The sequence below is a fragment of the Rattus rattus genome, chromosome 3, assembly GCF_011064425.1.
Source record: "Rattus rattus isolate New Zealand chromosome 3, Rrattus_CSIRO_v1, whole genome shotgun sequence".
Taxonomy (NCBI): Eukaryota; Metazoa; Chordata; class Mammalia; order Rodentia; family Muridae; genus Rattus; species Rattus rattus.
Window position 1 is genome coordinate 35,601,055 of NC_046156.1, and position 21,352 is coordinate 35,622,406.

General features: G+C 41.7%; 1 protein-coding gene across 1 annotated transcript in view; it reads left to right on the forward strand.

Annotated features, from left to right (window-relative positions):
- Positions 1-11,816: 11,816 nt before the first annotated feature.
- The window catches only part of LOC116895748 (bifunctional heparan sulfate N-deacetylase/N-sulfotransferase 3-like), a 39,431-nt gene continuing 29,895 nt past the window's right edge, over positions 11,817-21,352 (forward strand). Inside the window, exons 1-3 of the mRNA XM_032896917.1 lie at positions 11,817-11,861; positions 16,772-16,954; positions 18,694-18,790. Of these exons, the coding sequence (XP_032752808.1) occupies positions 11,817-11,861; positions 16,772-16,954; positions 18,694-18,790 (325 nt within the window). The remainder of the gene's footprint in view (positions 11,862-16,771; positions 16,955-18,693; positions 18,791-21,352) is intronic.

Consider the following 21,352-nt stretch of genomic DNA (forward strand, 5'->3'; position numbering starts at 1 on the left):
AATAATTTGGATAGTATTTGGTATGAGGTCTTCCATGAAGGTCTGATAGAATTCTGCACTGAACCCATCTGGACCTGGGCTCTTTTTGGTTGGGAGACCTTTAATGACTGCTTCTATTTAGTTAGGAGTTTTGGGGTTGTTTAACTGGTTTATCTGTTCCTGATTTAACTTCGGTACCTGGTATCTGTCTAGGAAATTGTCCATTTCCTGCAGATTTTTAAGTTTTGTTGAATATAGGCTTTTGTAGTAGGATCTGATGATATTTTGAATTTCCTCTGTTTCTGTAGTTATGTCTCCCTTTTCATTTCTGATTTTGTTAACTTGGACACACTCTCTGTGTCCTCTCGTTAGTCTGGCTAAGGGTTTATCTATCTTGTTGATTTTCTCAAAGAACCAACTTTTGGTTCTGTTGATTCTTTCTATGGTCCTTTTTCTTTCTGCTTGGTTGATTTCAGCTCTGAGTTTGATTATTTCCTGCCCTCTACTCCTCCTGGGTGTATTTGCTTCTTTTTGTTCTAGAGCTTTTAGGTGTGCTGTCAAGCTGCTGATATATGCTCTCTCCTGTTTCTTTCTGCAGGCACTCAGAGCTATGAGTTTTCCTCTTAGCACAGTTTTCATTGTGTCCCATAAGTTTGGGTATGTTGTACCTTCATTTTCATTAAATTCTAAGAAGTCTTTAATTTCTTTCTTTATTTCTTCCTTGACCAAGTTATCATTTAGTAGAGCATTGTTCAACTTCCATGTATATGTGGAAGCACATGTATACACCGTCTTTAGCCTGTGGTGGTCTGATAGGACGCATGGGATTATTTCTGTCTTTCTGTATCTATTGAGGCCTGTTTTTTGACCAATTATATGGTCAGTTTTGGAGAAAGTACCATGAGGTGGTGAGAAGAAGGTATATCCTTTTGTTTTAGGATAGAATGTTCTATAAATATTTGTTAAGTCCATTTGGTTCTTGATTTCTCTTAGTCTGTCTATGTCTCTGTTTAATTTCTGTTTCCATGATCTGTCCATTGATGAGAGTGGGTTGTTGAAATCTCCTACTATTATTGTGAGAGGTACAATGTGTGCTTTGAGCTTTAGTAAGGTTTCTTTTATGTATGTAGGTGCCCTTGTATTTGGAGCATAGATATTTAGGATTGAGAGTATAAATGAACATTTTTAAGCACTGGACAGCCTCCCCTCCATGAGAAGGGAAACAGAAAATAAAATTGTGCTTTTTTAAGTTCTATTAGCTCTAGGAAAATGTCATCGAGAATGTTCAAACTAGGCCAGGCATGGTGGTGTATTCCTTCATTCCTAGTACTCAAAAAGCAGAGGCAGGAGGATCTCTGTGAGTTTAAGGTTAGCCTTTTGGGACTGGGTTTCCTCCCATAGTGAGTTGCAGGACTTCAAACATCAAGGACTTTGTACAGAGTCCTTGCCTCAGAAAAAATAAATGGAAAGAAGAGAAAAGAAGAGGAGAGGAGGCGGGAGGGGAAGGGAAGGGAAAGGAGGGGAGGGGAGGAGAAGAGAGAAAGGAAGGAATGAAAGGAAGGAAGGAGGAAGGAAGGAAGGAAAGAGAGAGAGAAAGAAAGAAAGAAAGAAAGAAAGAAAGAAAGAAAGAAAGAAAGAAAGAAAGAAAGGAAGGAAGAAAGGAAGGAAGGAAGAAAGAAAATTTCAAACTTCTTTTGACTACTAATTTTGGGGAAATAAATTTTCTATTTAGTATATCCTGAACATGGTTTTTCTTTCTTCATTTCCTCCCTGATTCTCCACACTCATACAACTACAGACTTTCTTTATCGCTCTTTTTAGAATAAAGGAAGGATCAGAAAAGAAAAAGAAGAAAATAAGTGTGAGAAACACAGAGACACACACCATTAAAATAGAAAATTGAAAACTATGATATACAAGCAAAGGAAAATTAGCTAAAATTCGCCCAAATGAAGCATTGTGAAAAAACACACATACAGAGAGAGAGAGAGAGAGAGAGAGAGAGAGAGAGAGAGAGGCACACACACGTATTTTTAAAATGGCATTGATACACTTTTGTGTTGGCCACCTAGTCCCAGGCACAGGACCTCCCTTAAGTGTCACTTATGCATGCGCTGAGACTCTGTTGGAGAAAACTAATGTTTTTCTTCACGAGCGGCTGGCAATCAGGATAGCTTCTGGGTTAAGAATGTAGGCTTTAGGAAAGCCTTCCTAGCACTCAGACTTTTGTGTGGGATGTCAGGTATTCATCTATGGACATTCTTCTCCATGCAGCTGTCCAGTTTGACCAGCACCATCTGTTGAGGATGCTGCCTTTTTCCAGTGCATATGTCTGACTTCTTTGTCGAAAACCAGATGTCTGTCTGCAGGTGTATGCACTTATGTCTGAGTCCTCAATTTGCTTCCTAGGTAGGAAGTGTTTCTTGGCATCGGGGACTCACATGAAGTAACTGAGGATGAGCCAGGGCTGAGAGGGGTCCATAGGAGGGAAGAAAGTTGGGTCCACTCCAAGGTTTGTCAGAGTCCCCTGAGAATGAAGGTAGAATGGGAAGGCAGGCCCCTGCAAACAGGCTGCTACAAGGGCCAGGAATGAGACCAGAAAACGGTAATGGACCATTCATCCCACATTATGGTGGTAAAGCCAGTGGGTTGTAGAACAAGATGGTTAAAAAATTTTATCAACCTTCATCATTTGACATTAAAACGTGGGCCTGACCTCATTTTTGAATTCCGGTCTGTCAGATACAGCAGTATCTGTCAGCGTTAGAGATGCCTGGGCTCATTGAGTAATCCATACAGCACGTGCTGCCTAATTTTATGAGTCATTGAGACGAGGGAGCCGCAATTGAGAGATCTATAAGATCAGGCTATAGAAGCCTGACAGTGGGGCACACCCTTTAATCCCAGCACGTGGAGGGCAGAGACAGATGGATCTTTCCCATTCATAGGGGCCAGCCCGGTTTGCAGAGTGAGTTTCAAGACAGCCAGGGCTGTCTCACAAACCCCATCTTATAAAAACAAACAAAATCAAGCTATAGGAAAGTCAGTAGGGTATTTTCTTAATTAGTGATTGATATGGGAGGGCCTAGTACATTATGGGTGGTGCCATCCCAGGGATGACAGTTCTGGCTTCTGTACGAAAGCAGCTGAACAACCCATGAGGAGCAAGCTAGAGAGCAGCACCCTTCCATGGCCTCTGCATCAGCTCCTGCCTCCAGGTTCCTGCCCCTTTTGAGCTCCTGTCCTATATATCTTCCTTCAGTGATGAATGGTGATGTGGAAGTGTAAGCCAATTAAAGCTTTTCCTCTCCAAGCCACTTTTGGTTATGATGTTTCCTCATAGCGATAGTATATGTTGCAATTTGAGATAAATGGACTCAGTTTGTGATCATATAGCCACATATGTTAACAGAGAGATGCAGAGGCTCAGGCGAGACCTATAGTCCTGAATGCTAGCAGATTTAGAGAAACCGGCAGTGACGCATGAGGATGTGTGTATGTGGAGATACAGAAAATCTCAAAGCTGTGAAAATAAAAGGGAGGGTACAGTTAACATGTATGGTTTTCTTACACTTCTATCCTTGTAGTTACAGACTTAAAGAGAGAATGCCTCCACATAATTGCTTTGACAAAATATTTCTAGAACACATGTGTGACACAGGGTTGATGGTAGAGAAGAATTGTAATTAGATTTTACAAGAGGAATTTCTGGAAAACCACATAGTGACCAGTGCTGTGCCACAGTAAGGCATGAGTGAGAGGACAGCAGGTTGGCACACTTCACACACGATGAGAATGAAGGCATCGTCTGTATGACGACCACGGTCTTCCAGTTTTACAGCTGGGGTGCTTCTTACCTGAAGGTTATGCCTGACCCAACATCCCGCATGTTGTATCTGAGTAAACAGAGAACAAGCACAAAGTCGGATTTAGAGAATAGCTGAAAGGTATTCCTCCCCCATTTCCTTCCTACCTCAATTCGTTAGGCAAAGTTTCCTATGAGTGGATGGCATTTCCCAGTCATGAGTATTTAATGAAACTATGTATTTCAAGCTGTACAGTACTTTCAGAATTCCCATGTGTTTAAGGTCTGATGATGATGATGATGATGATGATGGTGGTGATGGTGATGAGGATGATGATGATGATGACGACGATGAAGCAACAAAACATTTTCGAAATTTTTCTGTAGACCAGGCTGTTTTGCAATTTAATCAAGACAAATCTAAATTTCGGTTTTATAACATCAAGTTCCTTGACTCTCTTTTCAGCAGTTTGTATAATGTGGAAGGGCTGCTGATTTTACCATGAGTTAGAGACCCCCATTGCCTTGATCACTGTTCCATCTCTGTAAAGAGACACTGTGACCATGGCAACTCTCATAGTAGGAAGCACTGAATTGGTGCTTGCTTACTGTTTCAGAGGGTTAGGCCGTTAGCATCAAGGTGTGGAGCATGGTGCTGGAGAAGGAGCTGAGATTTCTACCTACGGATCCACAGAAGCCAGAAGAGAGAGACACTGCCCCCCCCCAGTGACGCTTCCTCCAACAAGACCACACCTAATCCTTCTCAAGTAGTGCCACTTCTGGTGACTTAACATCCAAATATATGAACCTATAGGGGCCAAATTTAGTCAAACCACCATACCTATGATGACATTTTCCCAGTACTGCAGAACAATAGCTTGTCTTACCTGCAGCAAATGACATTGCTGCTGACTCAAGATTTAAGCTTTTGAATCTTTTGTTCCTTCCACATTTTACACAGCTTCATGCTGACCAGACTCTCGATATGATCTACAAAGAACATACAAAGAACTCAAGAAGTTAGACTCCAGAGAACCAAATAACCCTATTAAAAATGTGGTTCAGAGCTAAACAAAGAATGCTCAACTGAGGAATACTGAATGGCTGAGAAACACCTAAAGAAATGTTCAACATCGTTAGTCATCAGGGAAATGCAAATCAAAACAACCCTGAGATTCTACCTCACACCAGTGAGAATGGCTAAGATTAAAAACTCAGGTGACAGCAGATGCTGGAGAGGATGTGGAAAAAAAGGAACACTCCTCCATTGTTGGTGGGATTGTAATCTGGAACAACTACTCTGGAAATCAGTCTGGAGGTTCCTCACAAAACTGGAAATAGTACTACCTGAGGACCCAGCTATACTATTCCCAGGCATATACCCAAAAGAATAAAAGTGTGTTTCAACTGGAACAGTTACATGCAGTTTGTGTAGGAGCAACCCATCACCAGTTCCTCCTTGTAAAGGTTGGGTTGTTTCATGGATGTCTAGCAGGTGTATTTTCTTTGTTCTCTTTGTTGTCATTAAAGTATTTACTCTACATAAAGAAATGAAATTCTGAACTAACTTGGAACTTCCATGGCTTCTCATAAAACACTGGATTAAAGGAGCTATCTTAAAACAAGAAATAGATAGATAGATAGATAGATAGATAGATAGATAGATAGATAGATAGATAGATAGATAGGATGTTGTTTTAAATAATCAGAAACGTAGCAAGCACAGCAAAGGAAACAATTCCATGAAGAAAGACCCTAACATGGAAGGAAGCCTTCGCCAGTGTGAACATGATGGGAAATTAATGTCTAGAATGAAGAACTCGATAAGTTAAACAACAAAACAACTCCATAAGTATCCAGTCAGTAAGTAAGCCAATGAATTAGAGAGCTCTCAGAAGTAGAAATACTAGTGACCAATCAATACACACACAAAAATAAATGCTGTACAACTGTGGATATCCGAGAAATGCTAGTAAAAAACTGCAGTGTGAGTCTCTCACCCTCATCAGAAGGGCTGCCTAGTGGGATATAAAACATCCACTCAAGATCTCCTGTGGAGGTTCCTCACAAAACTCAAAATGAAATTTAGCTATAGCATCCATAATTAAATATATTATTTTTGTGTTCATTTAAAAAAATAGTAGTAATCTCTTGCTCTTCCCCACTTTGTCCCCATTCCCTTCCTCCCTCCCCCCTCCATAATGCTCATGGCCAGCCTCTACTCTTCTACTTTTCTACTTTCTCTCTCTCTGCCTTTCTCTGCCCCTAGTACCCTCTTAACTCCCTTCCCCATGTTCTGAATAAACTCTATTCTATACTAAAAAAAAAAGTAGTAAATAAAAAAAGCAAAAACTTTAGCAGGGACACCCCACCTTTTGAATGTGTTAGTACTGTTTTTTTTTTTAATTCACCAAATAAATCAACAAGTTCGATGTGTCGTTTCCCCTAGCAAGTAGGATTCAGTCCTATAAGCTATTGTGTGAACCGAAGCCTCCTGTCAGTGAGCTCAGTCTTTGTGATTGCTAAAATTCAATTCATTCCAAAGTCAGGTTTTCAGGCAGTTACTTTTTTTAAATATTTTTTCATCTACCAAGTCTCTGAAGTTAAATTAGACACATCCTCAAACATTTAATTCAATTTCCCCTCTCTATTTCCATTATGCTGTGGGGGCAGTGTTCTACAACTAAGGAGACGAAAAATGTTTTCTGCAGAATAAAGACATTTTCATTGCAAAGCTGAGCAGCCCATTTGTGGTATGTATCCGGCTGCATAAGAAAGGATTTCTTCTAATTAATCGTTTCTAAAAGCTGTCATCTGCCGTAACTGCGTTCATTATTCTGTCACTGAAAGTCTAATGGTACAAGATCAGCTGTGTCTCTTCTCTAAATAGCTGAAGGAGGGGCTTTCAGAATAATGAGAGACATCGAACAACACAAGCCACGGACACAGTGCGAACCTTAATTGAAAATCGGTGGTGTAAGCATTAGAGCTACTGCGGGAAGTGTCACCATTTGTTCTAAAGCTGAGGCAAGAGCAGTGCATTCCGGTGACTTGACTTCTCTTATCCAGAGGACACAGTCGCCCATCAGTCATTAGCTTGTAACCAAAGGGCTGAAGTTGCAGTTCTGACTGCAGAGCCGGAAAAATTAAGCCAGTTAACGGCGAAGAAGACAACACGTCAAGCCAAACTGTTTTAAATGACATTGACCTCACCCCTGTACCTTCGACACCTGTCCCTAATTGAGAGCAATTGATTTGCCCTCAAGGCTCTTTTTTTTAAAGCTTGTCAGATCTCAAATTCAAAATGGTAAGGCCAATCTGGAAATCGTTCTGAGGTTATTAAATGATGAGTAAGGAGTGAGACGCAGGGCAAATATTAAAGCAGAACTCAGTGAATGTAAACCTTTGCAATCAAAGTCGCATCTGTTTGATGCCATTGGAAGCAATAAAAAGGAATGGAAATGGCTTCAACATAAAACAGTTAGGATAACACAAAACATGGGTTATCACCAGGTTCTCAAAATTCTCTTATCATTTGCCAGTTGTGTCTTTTCTTCTCTCTTACCTGTGTAACCCCAATGAGAGTGACCAGAAACTTCAGTAAGCAAGAGAAAAGGTTAAATCGTCACTGACTGGTGCTTCCTTTTTGTGCCTGGTAGCTTGCATAGCACCTTCCACACTATTAAAGGAAGAGAGACTACATTCAATGATGTAGACTTCAATTCTATTCAGCAAACACCAGCTGCCTACTACACAATTCAATTTTTAAATATTTCTTTAACTAGTCAGTGAAGGCTAGAATATAGTCATTGATCTTAGTGAATTCATGTTTCACAATGAGAATCTATAACTATTAAAGGCAATATACTGCAATCATTCTCAAAAGAAGTCGCAAAATCCAGCGGGGATGCAAAATGTGAATGAAGTGGAAGCATGAGAGGATATATCCGGAGGAATACGTCAGATGCACAAATGCAGACATACATTCTCTGAGATGGAAAACAAAGACAATAAGTGGGAAGGTGAGAAGGAAGGGCTTAGTGGACTCTTGAAGGACAAAGGGTGTGACCTGTAAGGTCTAGAGACCACGTGGCTACTCTACACTAAGATGTACTACGACTGTAATAGACTGTACCAGATTTGGAAAACCTGGCATTAAGAGTACAGAACACTGCAGGTTTAAACACTTGATGTATGGGTCTAGTTAAGAAGCCAGTAGAGCAAAGCTACCATCAGGGATTAAGATTGAATGTTTCAAAGTCAGAATCCTTCCCAAACATAAAACTGTCTCATTGCTGAAGAACTCTGAATTGCCCTTAGATCACCAAATCAAATTGATGCTTGTGTCATTGTTATCCCCCCATACCCCTTACTCAGCAGGAACATCAGGACCAAAGCCTGATCAAAGAAATCTTGGTCCTGGGAAAACTCACAAAGGGGGGCCATCATCTCAACACCCACCATGTGACACAGGTTTATATGGGATCTGCTGATAAGCCATTCATCGTCAATCTTTCTAAGTCTGGACTGTGTGGAGGAACTTTAATCCAACAACATGGCTGCTCTGGCAAGGAATCATAGCCAACGACTTTATAGGTCTATGTGATCGGGTTAGAATGCAGACACACCCTGGATTATAGTATGACACGGCTGGAATACAGATATGTCCTTAGTATACACCTTTAATCCCCTCCAAAAAAAATGAAAGTAAGGTTAGTTTATAAATGGAAGCAAATCATGTTTGAAAGTGACATCTAATTGAGGAGCAGACAAAGTAGCAAATCAGAGAAAGATTTGACAGAATGAGTCAGAAATCGGGTACACTCAATTCTCAAGAGAACAAATATGAAATAGTGCAAATTTAAGAGATCAGTGCAGAGAGAGAGAGAGAGAGAGAGAGAGAGAGAGAGAGAGAGAGAGAGAGAGAGAAGGAGGAGAAGGAAAAGGAGGAAGAAGTCTTACCAGGACATTTTACAGAGACAGGTTGCAGATGAAAACAGAATAAGCTAAAGAATGAGAAGTAATCAGAAGATCAGAACAGATTGCCCGAGTTAGTTTGAGGCCAAGGAGAGCAATTCAGACAGAAGCTAAGAGAACCAAGATTGACTCAGTTAGCATGGAGAGGAGTTTGAGCCAGAAAAGCTGAATTGAACCAGCCAGTCAGTGTTCAGGAAAGCTGGAAAGAGTGACTTTATTAGGTAGCACATCTCAGAGGCTGAAACATTTTAGGCCTAGGTTAGCAGATAGAGGCTAAAAGTGGAAGCCTTCATGGTCTGGGATTGTACAGAGGCTAGAAGCTTCCAGGCCTGAGTCTAGGGATAGAAAGAAATGTTCTGGGCTCAACCCAAGCCATGTATTTGCAGTTTGGGTATGACTCTCATCTCATCCCTTCATCTGAGGCTTAAGAATGTAGACAAGCACCTCCCTTTCTACAATGTTCTGAAAGGCATCCCTCAGCAGAAGAGGATTGTAAACGTTAAGATTAATTGAAAGAAAAATTAATGATGCAAGACATGCCATGTAGACACTTAGATGTTCACATGTGGGATTTAGGAGAATGATACAGATGGGAGGAGCTTGAAATTAGTGAATCAACATGGTGATTCCATGTGAACCTCCAAGCTGGAGGCGTTCCACGGAGATCTCTAGTCTGGCTAGGTGAGCAGATTCAAGTGAAAGGGAGAGAACTCAGGCAGGGAGGTGGGATGGCTTTCTGCCACCTCCACTGCTGGAGCTGCTCCTCCTTCATTCCTGCTGCTGCTGTGGGCCAGGCTGAGCCAGCAGGGGACTGACTAGCCAGTGGTGGATGCAGGGGAGTTTCTATAGGTAGGTTTGGGGAGAGCAGATCTCTTCCCCAAGAGGCAGTGTTACAGTTCTTAGGACAAAAGCTCTCAGAAGATGGAGTGGTTCATGCACACCTTTAATCCTTCTAAATAGGATTCTTAAAAACATTTTTGGTATGGATCAGAGTCTGGCAACATCTACTTCCTATTGGTTTGGCTTGAGAACTTGGGAATCCCTCATCTACATATTTCGGGGCGTGGTCCTGCTTCTATGTGACTGATCTGTCTTGAGCCTATGTGACCTGTGGTCACATCCCCACCTGTAGAGAGGGGCCTTGGGGTGTTGCCCTAAGTGACTGATCTGTCTCAAACCTCTCTACAGGAAGTTGTTGGGGGCTGTAGCTATGTGAGATGGGCCTGATCTCCTAGGAGACTGGAAATGCTCCTGCCATCCCATAGGGTCTCCAGGGATTCGACCTGTCTCCACCAGGAATCAGGGTACCTTTCACAGCCCACAATTCAACCTAGAGACACAGCAGAAAAAGACCAAAGCTCAGAGAAACAGCCGTTCTATACGGGCGACAAAGAGGAGCTAGTTAAGGAGAGCTATGAAGAAGTAAGAGAAAACACTGGTAAAAGTTAGGGAAAAAATAATTGAAGCATCATCAAGAGCTTCAAATGAACCTGGAGTGGAGATTACCAAGTGCTGGTACCTGAGAGGCCACCATTCAAAAGACATGTTCCTTTGGAAGGTAAGATGGAAAGCCAAAGATAACGATGGTGGATGAAGAATGACATCCATGTCCTTCAAAACACTTGCCTAGAAAGAATGGTGTGTAGAAACCAAGAGAGTTCAAGAAGGAGCTCTCAATGGGAGAGTTTCCAAGATGTTTTCGGGTTATAGAAGAGGACCAATAGATAGAGCTAAAAATACAGGAAACTGACAAACAGTAGGTTATAAGATCTCACAGTGTTTAGATACAGAAGGTGTGGAAGTCAGTGAGAAATATACTAGTCTTGAATGAGAAACAATATGTGGATTCCCCCTGTAGATATGGAAGAGAGGGGGCGTTCCAAAAAATGTTAATGAGAAGCGTTGAGATTTGAGTTCCTGCTTGCTGATTTGGCCTCCTGACATTTTAGGATGGTTAGACATTGAGAGTAAAAACTGAGTCAAAGGCCCCAAGAGGAATCCAAGTTTGAAATCACTGCTAAATGGAATGGAAGAGTAAAGTCACAGAAATGAACAGAAAAGAGTATCCAGTGATACTCAAGTGAGGGTGGAGATCATCTCCACAGTCAGGAGCTCTTGCAGCACAATCATGAGGACCTGATTTTACACCGCTGACACCCACAAAACAAGTCGTGCAAGGTTGGGTCTCAAGACAAAGAGAACACTCAAGGTTGCAGACTGCCAGTGTGATGGTTTGCATAAGTTTAGCCCAGAGAGTAGCACTATTAGATTCTATGGCCTTGTGGGACGAAGTGTGTCACTGTGGTGTGGGCTTGGAGACCCTCCTTCTAGCTGCCTGAGGATGCTCAGTCTGTTCCTGGCTTCCTTCGGGTGAAGATGTAGAACTCAGCTCCTCCTGCACCATCCCTGCCTGGATGCTGCGATGCTGCCATGCTCCCGCTTTGATGATAATGAATGGACTGAACCTCTGAACCTGTAAGCCAGCCCCAAATATATGTTGTCCTTTATAAAATGTACATTGGTCATGGTATCTGTTCACCCTAACTAGGACAGCCAGCATAGCCAAAAAAGTGCAAGCTTTCATTCCAAAGAGAGATCCTGCCTCCGTGGCAGAAGGAGGTGGAGAGTGACAGAGAAAACTCAGTGCCCTCCTCTGGTCACCATATACTCCTCAGTCTACATACCCTGTGGGCACATCACTTACACACACAAGAAGTGTTTGGGCTGCCAGAGAGAGGAGTCGGCAAGTAAAATCGCTTGTTCCAAGACTGAGGAACAGAATTCAATCCCAGTTAATTAAATAACTTTAAGAAGAAGACAAAGAAAAGGAGGATTGGGACCATACACTGACATGTTAATGGTAGCTGCCATTTTGTTTTTCCCTGATGCTATACTGAAATATCTCTATGTCAGAGGGAAATAAATGGGAGAACTGCTTCCAAGTCTCAGAGTGACAGGTCAGTGACAAAAGTCACTTAAGAAGCTGTGAATGAATGCCAAGAGGGAAGTTCAAGTCATTGGCCATAGAATCTTGCCTGGTAGAAGAGATTCAAAGATGGATGCAGAAAAAGGAGTCTTGAGAGATGTCAGATCTGCGCTGGTGAGCTGCTGGAACACTGTTATAAATAAGAAATGATGTTTCTTCAAACTAGCAGGAGCATTGATGACTACAGTCCTATAAATAGATACTACTTGCTATGCAATTGCTATGCAACAGGCTGTGCTTCGAGTTTCTGTGTGACTGTGATGACAACTGTAAGGTCGGTGTTACTCATGGTATTTGTTCTAGATAAGATCTCCAGAATTGAACATTTTTCAAGGATCTCAGAGCCACAGTTCCTTACATAATAGGTAGGGCCAAGCTACAGACGTAAAGATATTGCGTATCAGCAAAGGAAACATGAAAATGTCCAGGAAGAAAATAAGTGGAGAGGAACATGCCACAGTAGGGTGAGAGGAGAAAATGTGTGATGTCAAGTTAGAGGACTATTTTATTTAATTTATTTTATTTGGCTTGTGTTTTTTAAAGATTTTTTCCATTCTGTATTAGTGGAATGATTCTGTAATAATAATTCTGTAATATCATAGCAACTCTTAATTTGGTGGTCTTCTATATAATTTCAAGACTGACCATTTGATATTGGATGGTCAGTTGAGGGGACTTTCCCTGGGGAAGATTTCTCTCACTCTCAGTATTCCTTCCTTGTCTGTAGCTCTTTGTCTAGAGGTTGGAAGCCTTGAGACTCCAGACTTCCATGCTAGTCTGTCTGTTAGAGTTACCCTTGTTTAGGTTTTATGTGGCCATTTTTTTGAGACTTCGTGGTGTAGCTTCCCTGACATTTCTAGAAGACACAGTTCCCATAACCTTTCCGCACTCTCCCTCAAGGATCCCTGAGCCTTAGGTCTAGGAGGAATGCTGTTGATGGATCCGTTAGGGTTAGGCACCGTGTGATCATTTGTTCTCTGCTTTTTAATCAATCATGGTTTTCTATAATAATCTCTATATTTTAGAAATAGACTAGAGCTACACTTACCTCTAGGTATGAGGATAAATATTTAGAATGTAGTTAGGAATTGTGCTGTTTTGGTAATGTGATGGTTGTAGGTTCTCCTCCAAGATCCATTACATCACTATCCCCGTCAATCTGCTGTATTTCCAGTGCTGAGCATGATTGCTTCCCATTTGGGTGATCTTTAAGCTGACGGTCACCACTAAGACGTGAGTGCCACTGTTGCCCCTGTGGAGTCATCGTGCCATGTTGATGATAGTTGTTGATATCTATAGACATAATAGCTTCTTTGGATATTAATTGCTTCACTCTTTGGAAGCTTGCGTGGTGCTAGTACCATGAAAGCTTTCAGGAAGGAAGCGTTCATGCCAGATCCAGTTAGGATTCTCTAAGTCCTGTGTCTGAAGTGAGTGGTGTCTTCAGCAATTGGGACTCATCTTCCACCTCTGAAAGACGACCAGAGGCAATAGCTAGCCTTCTGACCAAATGTATTCTCTTTATAGGTTTGTTCTCACCAATCCTATTGCTTGTTGCATATAACTTGTAACTAAACCAATAAAAACAATTGGAGAGGATACTTGTTTGGCAAAAGATGTGCGATATTCATTTCTGAGAGAACATTATGATTCATTAAAAAATACTTTTAATAGAAATTGAAGTGTTTTATATTCTGATAAATTGCACTCCCTTTAGCCTTCTATTTCTCTAAGAGTGCAAAATAAACTCCAGGCTGGAGTCCAAAATCTAAAAGGGTCTCTCTTTCCTTGCATTGTACTTTGTATTATGTTAGGTTGGCACACAAGAAATGGAGTTGAAAATCTAAGAGATGTGCTATGTTTGCAGATTAGGAAGTTTTTCTCTTATAAGGTATCTGTGTTGGTGATGTTTTGTTTTGTTTTGTTTTGTTTCTGTCAACTTGGCACAAGCTAAAGGTATCTGGAAAGAGGAGCCTCCATTGGGAAAAATGCCTACATCAAAGTGTAGGCAAGTCTGTGGAACATTTTCTTCATTAATAATTGATACAGGAGGGACCAGATCCCCATGGGGGGTTCCACCCCTGGGCAAGTGGTCCTGGGAAGTGTCAAAAAGCAACGTGAGCAAGCCAGAGGAAGCAGACAAATTAGTATTACCCCTCTATGCAGGCTGCTTCATTCCTGCCTGAGTTCCTGCCCTGGTTTCCCTCAAACGGAATGTAATCTGAGAGTTGTAAGATGAAGTTAAGCCTTCATTTTCCAAACCTAACGAAGACAGGGGCTCCATTCAGTGCTTTATAAATATTGCCTCAGTTCTTTCACATGACATCACTAACTAGCTCATAACTCCTTTCAGATAGCCTGTCTTTATCAATACTGGTGTCATTTTGTTATCTGTAGCTGTGCAAGTAAAAAGGTAGGTATCCTGCTTTCTGTGATTGAATAACAAACTCGGGTGCATTAGAGTTAGAGTACAGTACCACAGCACCTCTGTTTCTTACTTTCTATCCAGCGCAGACACAATTCAGGGAGGTGCAACATAACAATAAAGGGAAAATGGAACTAGCAACTGACTGGGTTAATATACATCTTTAATTAACGCACTTACAAGCAGACCTGAGTTCAAACACTAGAATCACATACGTGTACTCCCAGTGCTGGGAAGGCAAAGACTGTGGATAGGAAGGGCTCACTAGATAACTAGCCTTCCTATTTGGAGAATTCCGGTGAAGTGAAAGACCATGCTTCAAAGGAGGTGTGGAGGGTGAGACAGACAGCATCTGAGGAACAGTGCATGAGGTTGAGCTCTGACCTCCATTTGTACACATGAACCTGTGTCTGCACACACAAAGCAGGGAGTAGGGACAAAAGTACTAGATGTTAGAAGAGAAGGGGTGACCAGAATCGTAACAGCCAGCCAGTGGCATATAGCTGTAACATTAATACCCTGAGACACTGTGAGTTTGGGGCCAGCCTGGGCTATGTAGTGGGACCCTGACTCAACAAGAGGAAGAGGGGTGGGCACAGACTTGATGCTGTTTTTAAGAAAAGTAGCCATAAAGGTAATTTCTTAAAGCTTCAGTTTTCAGAGTCAAAATAATAAAAAATGATGTGAATCGTTAGCAGACGGTGGCTGCATCGGCAGGCTAATAACTATTTAAAGCTCACCCTCTACACAGTTTGTTCATGAAAGATCTTTTCATGAAGAGAAGGTAGAACATAACTGAGTAATTGTGTTCAGGACTGGCGCTTTTAGAGGCTCTACCCAGCAATCGAAGTAGATGCAGAGACCCATAGCCAAACGTTAGATGGAGCTCCCAGAGTCTTGTGGAAAGCTGAGGGAAGGATTGAGGAACCAGGAGGGGATGGGAATGGCACAAGAAGACCAACAAAGTCAACTAACATGGACCTGTGAGGGCTCCCAGAGACTGAACCACCAGTCAAAATGTGAGTTCAGGCTGGATCTAGGCCCCCCAGGTCCGTATGGAGCAGCTGTGCACTTGGTCTTCATGTGGGTCCCCCAACAACTGAAGCAGACACTGTTCCTGAATCTGTGTCCTGCAGTGACTTGATGTGTGGGTGTGGGTGTGGGGGGTAATACCTAGGGAGGGGGGCTTCCCTGAGGAGAACGGGAGCAGGGAATGGGGAGAGGATATGTGCAAGGGGTACTGGGAAGAGAGGAGATTTGTGATGTAAAGTGAATAAAACAAGTTTTTAAAGTACAAAAAAGAAAAGAAAAGAAGGAAGAGAAAGAAACAGAGATAGAGGGGAAGAGAGAAAGGGAGGGAGGGAAGGAAGGAGGGAGAGAGAGAGAGAGAGAGAGAGAGAGAGAGAGAGAGAGAGAGAGAGAGAGAGAGAGAACACGAACCGGAGCTTCACACTTGAAAGCCTGGAGACTCTGCCCTGGGAAGTATAGACTATTGATGCCCCACCCTAACTAGAACAGACCTCTTTTCCGTGTGTCATGTCAGATCTCAGTGTGACTTTTTCTCATATTCCTGCCACATGATCTCTGAATTTTCTTGGATATTTCTTTCAGCCATTTAAGCAGTGACCTGTTGTATTTTTGTTGTTGTTGTTGTTGTTGTTGTTGTTGTTGTTGTTACTATTAAGTAATTAAACAACACTTCACGCTTGGGGAAATTCCTCTTACCACATGAATTACTTGCTTTGTGACAGACAGAAGAATTTGTTCCATTTACCCACAACCAACCAACCAAAAATACTTGAATTCATTCAGGCTTTCTAAAATGTCCATTCTATATTCCTGATCAATTTAATCAAAACCCCTAGCAAGCACATTTACTTTATTATAAAAATAACTGCCCCCCCCCATTTATCATGGTTTTTTCCAATGAGCAGCTTCGTTCTACATCGGCTTCATCTGCAGATTTTTATCTAGCTGAGCACCGAACAGTTTCTAAAGGAGATATTTACTGTGATGAATAAAGGGAGCCGTGAATGCCAAAAAGACTTTAACATGTTACACGACACCATGTGGTAATATTGCAGTTCTAAGAAATGTAAACCAAGGGACAGTTAAATAACCTCGTTAATTATTTATATCCTTAACTGGAAGCACTACAACATAAACCAAGTTCAATAGATTTAAATTATAAAATCCCAACTCATGGAACCCTGCATCTTCAAGTGGCCAAGAGTTAGGTTTCCATGAGGGCACTGTGTGCGGATGCCTAGGCTGTGTTACTAAGGATTGGCTTACTGTACCCAGGTAGTTGTGTAACAATGATTTTCTTAAAAGATTAAAAAGTTTTAAACTTGTTTCTATTAGGAAATATGTTAACATTGTGGGAAAAAAATCACTTATTGAGCCTTGTCAATAACATACCTCACTGCACATTAATATAGTGAGAGTTTTTAGGATAAAAACAAAGTCTAAAAACAGGTCATGATTGAAATCCTTATATAGACCATTTAAAAAAAAAACTGTGTAATATTGCTATGATCATGCTGCCCTCTGGTGTTAAAGCCCTCTGCTTATGCCAAAGTTGTTCTGCCTTTTTCAGATCAGTATTTTCATGACCCACTTGTCTAACTACGGAAACGACCGGCTGGGATTATACACATTTGTGAACCTAGCCAATTTCGTGCAGACCTGGACCAACCTGCGCCTTCAGACCCTGCCTCCGGCTCAGCTGGCTCACAAATATTTTGAGCTCTTTCCTGATCAGAAAGACCCTCTCTGGCAGGTAAAATCAGATCAATAAGTGGTATAAATAATTAATCCCACAAACGCAGTTCGTAGCTCCGTGAAGTTGTTCCAATGCGAGAATTCAAAGAGCGTGTAAGTGAAACTGTACATCTGGGAAACATTAAGATTTGAGAAACTACTTCCTACTGAATTGTAGGCCTATATTATTGCCGCACATTAAGCCACATTTTCTGTTTCTTTTCCCATTAGGAAGTATAGGATATTCGGTATGGGGTTCTGTAGGAAGTAATGTATCCAATCATGAGTGAGAAATCAATTTTCAGACTACCATAGGTGAAAGTAGAAAATGATAAACAAGTTGTGTGTTAGGCAGTCAGCCAGCTAGGCACACACACACACACACACACACACACACACACACACACACACACACACAATCAAATACACACACACAATCAAACACATACACACAATCAACACACACACTCACACACAGACACACACACACACACAGACACACACACACACACACATTCACACACACACACACTCACACACACACACACACACACACACACACACACACACACACACACACACACACAGCTGTAGTTACCAGTCCACAGTCCACGTTCACAGCTCTCTGGCATGAGCCCAGGGCCCAGAGCTCTGCAGCTGGTTTCACAGGCATCGTTTCTTCTCAGCAACTAAAATTTGCGGTCTGTTAGACACTTGAAAATGCACACAATTTTCCCACTAATTCCATACCTCAGTTTTAAACTGAAGCCATTATCATTGTGGGACAGTGGCTTAAAACAAACTGCTATACAGAATAACAAGCAAATGAAGTGCTTTCCTTTGTCTTTGCTCCACATCAGCAAATTTATTTAATTCACATATCTGTAACTGACCAGAAGGGAAACTCAGACCTGTTTGTTCATTCATAAAATAGTACATTAGAACGCTGTTCTTATGTGCTACTGTGTTCTAGATACAACTACGCAGTCTGGCTGCTTTAAATAGACCAGAAAGTAGCCTGTACGATAGCACTTCACGTTCACTTTACGGTTCTGCTAAAGGTTGGTACTTTCAGCATCATAGTTGGCAAAGTCACATTTTTAGATTATAGCTACCAAATTTTGGAGGTAGCTGGAAGAAATGAACCGCCTCTTTAAATTAGGGTGGTTTGATCCCTCTCCTCTTGCTTAGAGTAAAAATAACATAAGATCCAGGGAGAACCTTAAATGGAGAGATTTCGTGAACGCTGAGAGTATATCTCCCTTTAGACCAGTGGGTCTTAACCTTCCTAATGCTGTGACCCTTTAATACAGTGCCTTATGCTGTGATTACCCATGAATTATTTTCATTGCTCCTTTATAACTGTAAGTTTGCTAGTTTTATGAATCATACTGTAAATAATTTTGGAGACAGAGGGTTGGCAAAGGGGTCGAGACCCACAGGTTGAGAACCACCGCGCTGGTGTAACAGACTTAAAGGAGAGAGGGTAACTACAGAATTACCCGGAACAGAAAAACGTGACACCCTGGGCACTTGGCTGTTTACCCCCTTCCTCTCAACTGAAGGATAGAGAAATCCCTCCAGAACTTCCGCGAAGCCACCTCACAGCCTTTTCAGCTTCCAAAAGAAACCCCTTGCATATGGTCCTGTCTCCTCTGGTATCTTAGAACAAAGGTTGGAGAGCCTAGATCTCAAATGGACTCAGACACAGCACACTCAAAAGAAAAAAACACGTCTCTCTATTCCTCTCCCATATAGAACCCCTGTGATGACAAACGCCACAGAGACATTTGGTCTAAAGAAAAAACCTGCGATCGCTTACCAAAATTCTTGGTAATAGGACCCCAGAAAACTGGTGAGAACTTTTAATATTATTACTAAATAACGTAAGGTAACTAGCCAGTGAGTCCTTGTTGCAGGGAGACCTCCAGCCTCCTGTAAAGCTAATGAAGGAACCATACACATTTCTCTGATGCAGCCTTGTTCAGCTGAATATTAAAGGCTTTGTTTAGAAGGAAAAGGGAGAAATGTCAGTTGAAAGACACAGCAGTTGATATGCTACATGTCTCTCTCTTTTTTTTTTCAAAGATCATACTCCAGAAGTGTAGCTAACATTTCTAAAATTAAAACAAATTTTGTGTTTAGGAAGTGATTGACAGGATTTGCTCAAATGCCAAGCAAGACATGTATAAGTACCTGGATCTGTACAGGAAATCTTTTCCAAGCAAACAGTCTCCTTTCCAGATACTGTCTACTTTTCTTGCAGAGGTGACTTAAAAAATAAAATCTAAAAGATGTTTGACAAGCAGAATTCCTAGACATAAACAAAACTTTCTGCTATCAAGGAGTTTTAGTCATGCCCAGGAGGCATCATTCTACACTTTTCTTAAATTGGTATGCAGTTTTTCCCTCCATAAAATTCTTGTTTCTGTAAAACTCTATATTAAAGAGAAGCCCAGTGGAAGTTTTAATGCCAAACATTTGAGCTGTGCTTTGCACGATAAATTACTTGGGGCCCTTGGATTCTGGCTTCATAGAAAAGAGCCGCAGAAGCCCGCATGAGTGGGTAATCCCCTCCCTCATCTCCGAAGATCACTGAGAATTCCGTGCGAGATTTGCAGACTCTGCTTCATTATCTCTAATGCCGTTTGCAAATAGAGAGCGTGGCGTGAGAGCGGCAGACGTCCCTTCCCTTGCGTGTTCTCTCACCGTTATCTACTGAAAGTCTAAAGGTGGTTAGGAAGACATCGCAACCGAAATATCTTCAGGGGCCCCCTCTGCAGTCATGTATCCAACCCCCACCTCCCCGCCATTACTCACCACCCCTGTCTGAATCTCCGCATGCCCAGTTTGCATCCGAGCTCTACCCAGTTTGCGTCCGAGCTCCACAGGACAAGTTGCTTCTCCTACCACACTAGTTGCAGACACTGTGCTATCAGGCGTAGAGAGCAGAGGTACTGCTGGGCATGCTAAACTCTGCTGGGTTTCCAAATATTTATGTTGCTGTTTGATTGTGACATTTGTCTTTGGCATAAAAATCTTTATAGAAAATTATCGTTTTATGGATATTAATTTTTCAAGGTTTGGGGAGGTTTTTTTTTTATAACTTACCTGATTCAATAAAATGTATCTGTTCTAAACACAGAATCAGGCAAATGTTACAGGGCCGTGTTTGGGTAGTACTTCCACACAGAGTGACTTCAGAACCTTTATGAGACCCTAATAGTCTTTTCTTCCCTAATAGACAGACTGGTAAGCTAAGACACAGAGTTCCCAAAGCTAGTAATACTAAAAATGCAACAAAATGCTTGGGCCTAGGACTCCCCTGACCCTTGATCTCTTACTGTGACTTTCAGTTGGGACAGTCTGTCCATCTGTCTGTCAGTCCTGATGTGATGTCTTCCCCATCCCACACCGCTGTAAATTTTAGATACTCTTTTACTCTTCTCCTTGTTAATTTTTTTTTAAAAAAAGACAGTGTAGCAGAAGTATAGATGTCAGAGGGCTTTGTAGAAGCACAAATTCCTGAGTCACACCTTAGGCCTTACTGAGTCAGGCCCCTGGGATGGGGACAGATGTGAACCAGCCTCCGTGTGACTCGGCCACAGCCTGAGTTTGGGGATCGGTGTTGGGTCAAGGTGCTGAAGAACACTGGTGTTGTCTCTCACACATCCTTACTCTCCATCCCATGTGGCCTTCTTGACTGTGGGTAAAAACTCTTTGGCTTAAATATATATTCTAGGTACACTGTGTCTTTTAATTCTTTCTTCAGACAGTCTTGTTGCTGACCGCTATTTGAACCAAGTGTATACTATACAGATATTGCATGTACAAGGGCAATTTTAAAGAAAACTTTGAGTAATAAGAAAATACCCAATTTTGCACACAGGACAGCATAGCACCATTGCTGGCAAAATTAGGGTGGCACTTTTTGCACCTGAGGGATTGTTCTTGCTATCTTTTGACCTGGAATAAAATTGAGAGAACACAGTCCATTAGATCACAACAGTTAGACCACATGAGTGTGTAGAAACTGTAGGGGACACTTCTATCCTAGGACTATTGAATGCATAGACAAGAGATATCTTTTGGCCATGACATTACAAACACAGTCACAGTTGCAAATAACTGTAAATATTGGGGAAACTGAGCTCCAACTGCCTTTCTTTCTGCTTTAGTAGTCTGAGCTACAACCTTTTTTTTTAAATCTCCTGATTTATATGAAGACACTTACTTTCCACCTTATAAAATGACTCCCAAACTGTGTGAGTGCCTGTGGTGCACCATTCTCCTCTCAATAAACGAAACTGCTGTGCTATGGCACGGAAAAGAACACCACGTCTCTTCAAACTTAACAATTTAAATAGTTTTTGGCCATTCGTGGTGTGTAGGCACACTCAAGTGTATGCAAACGTGT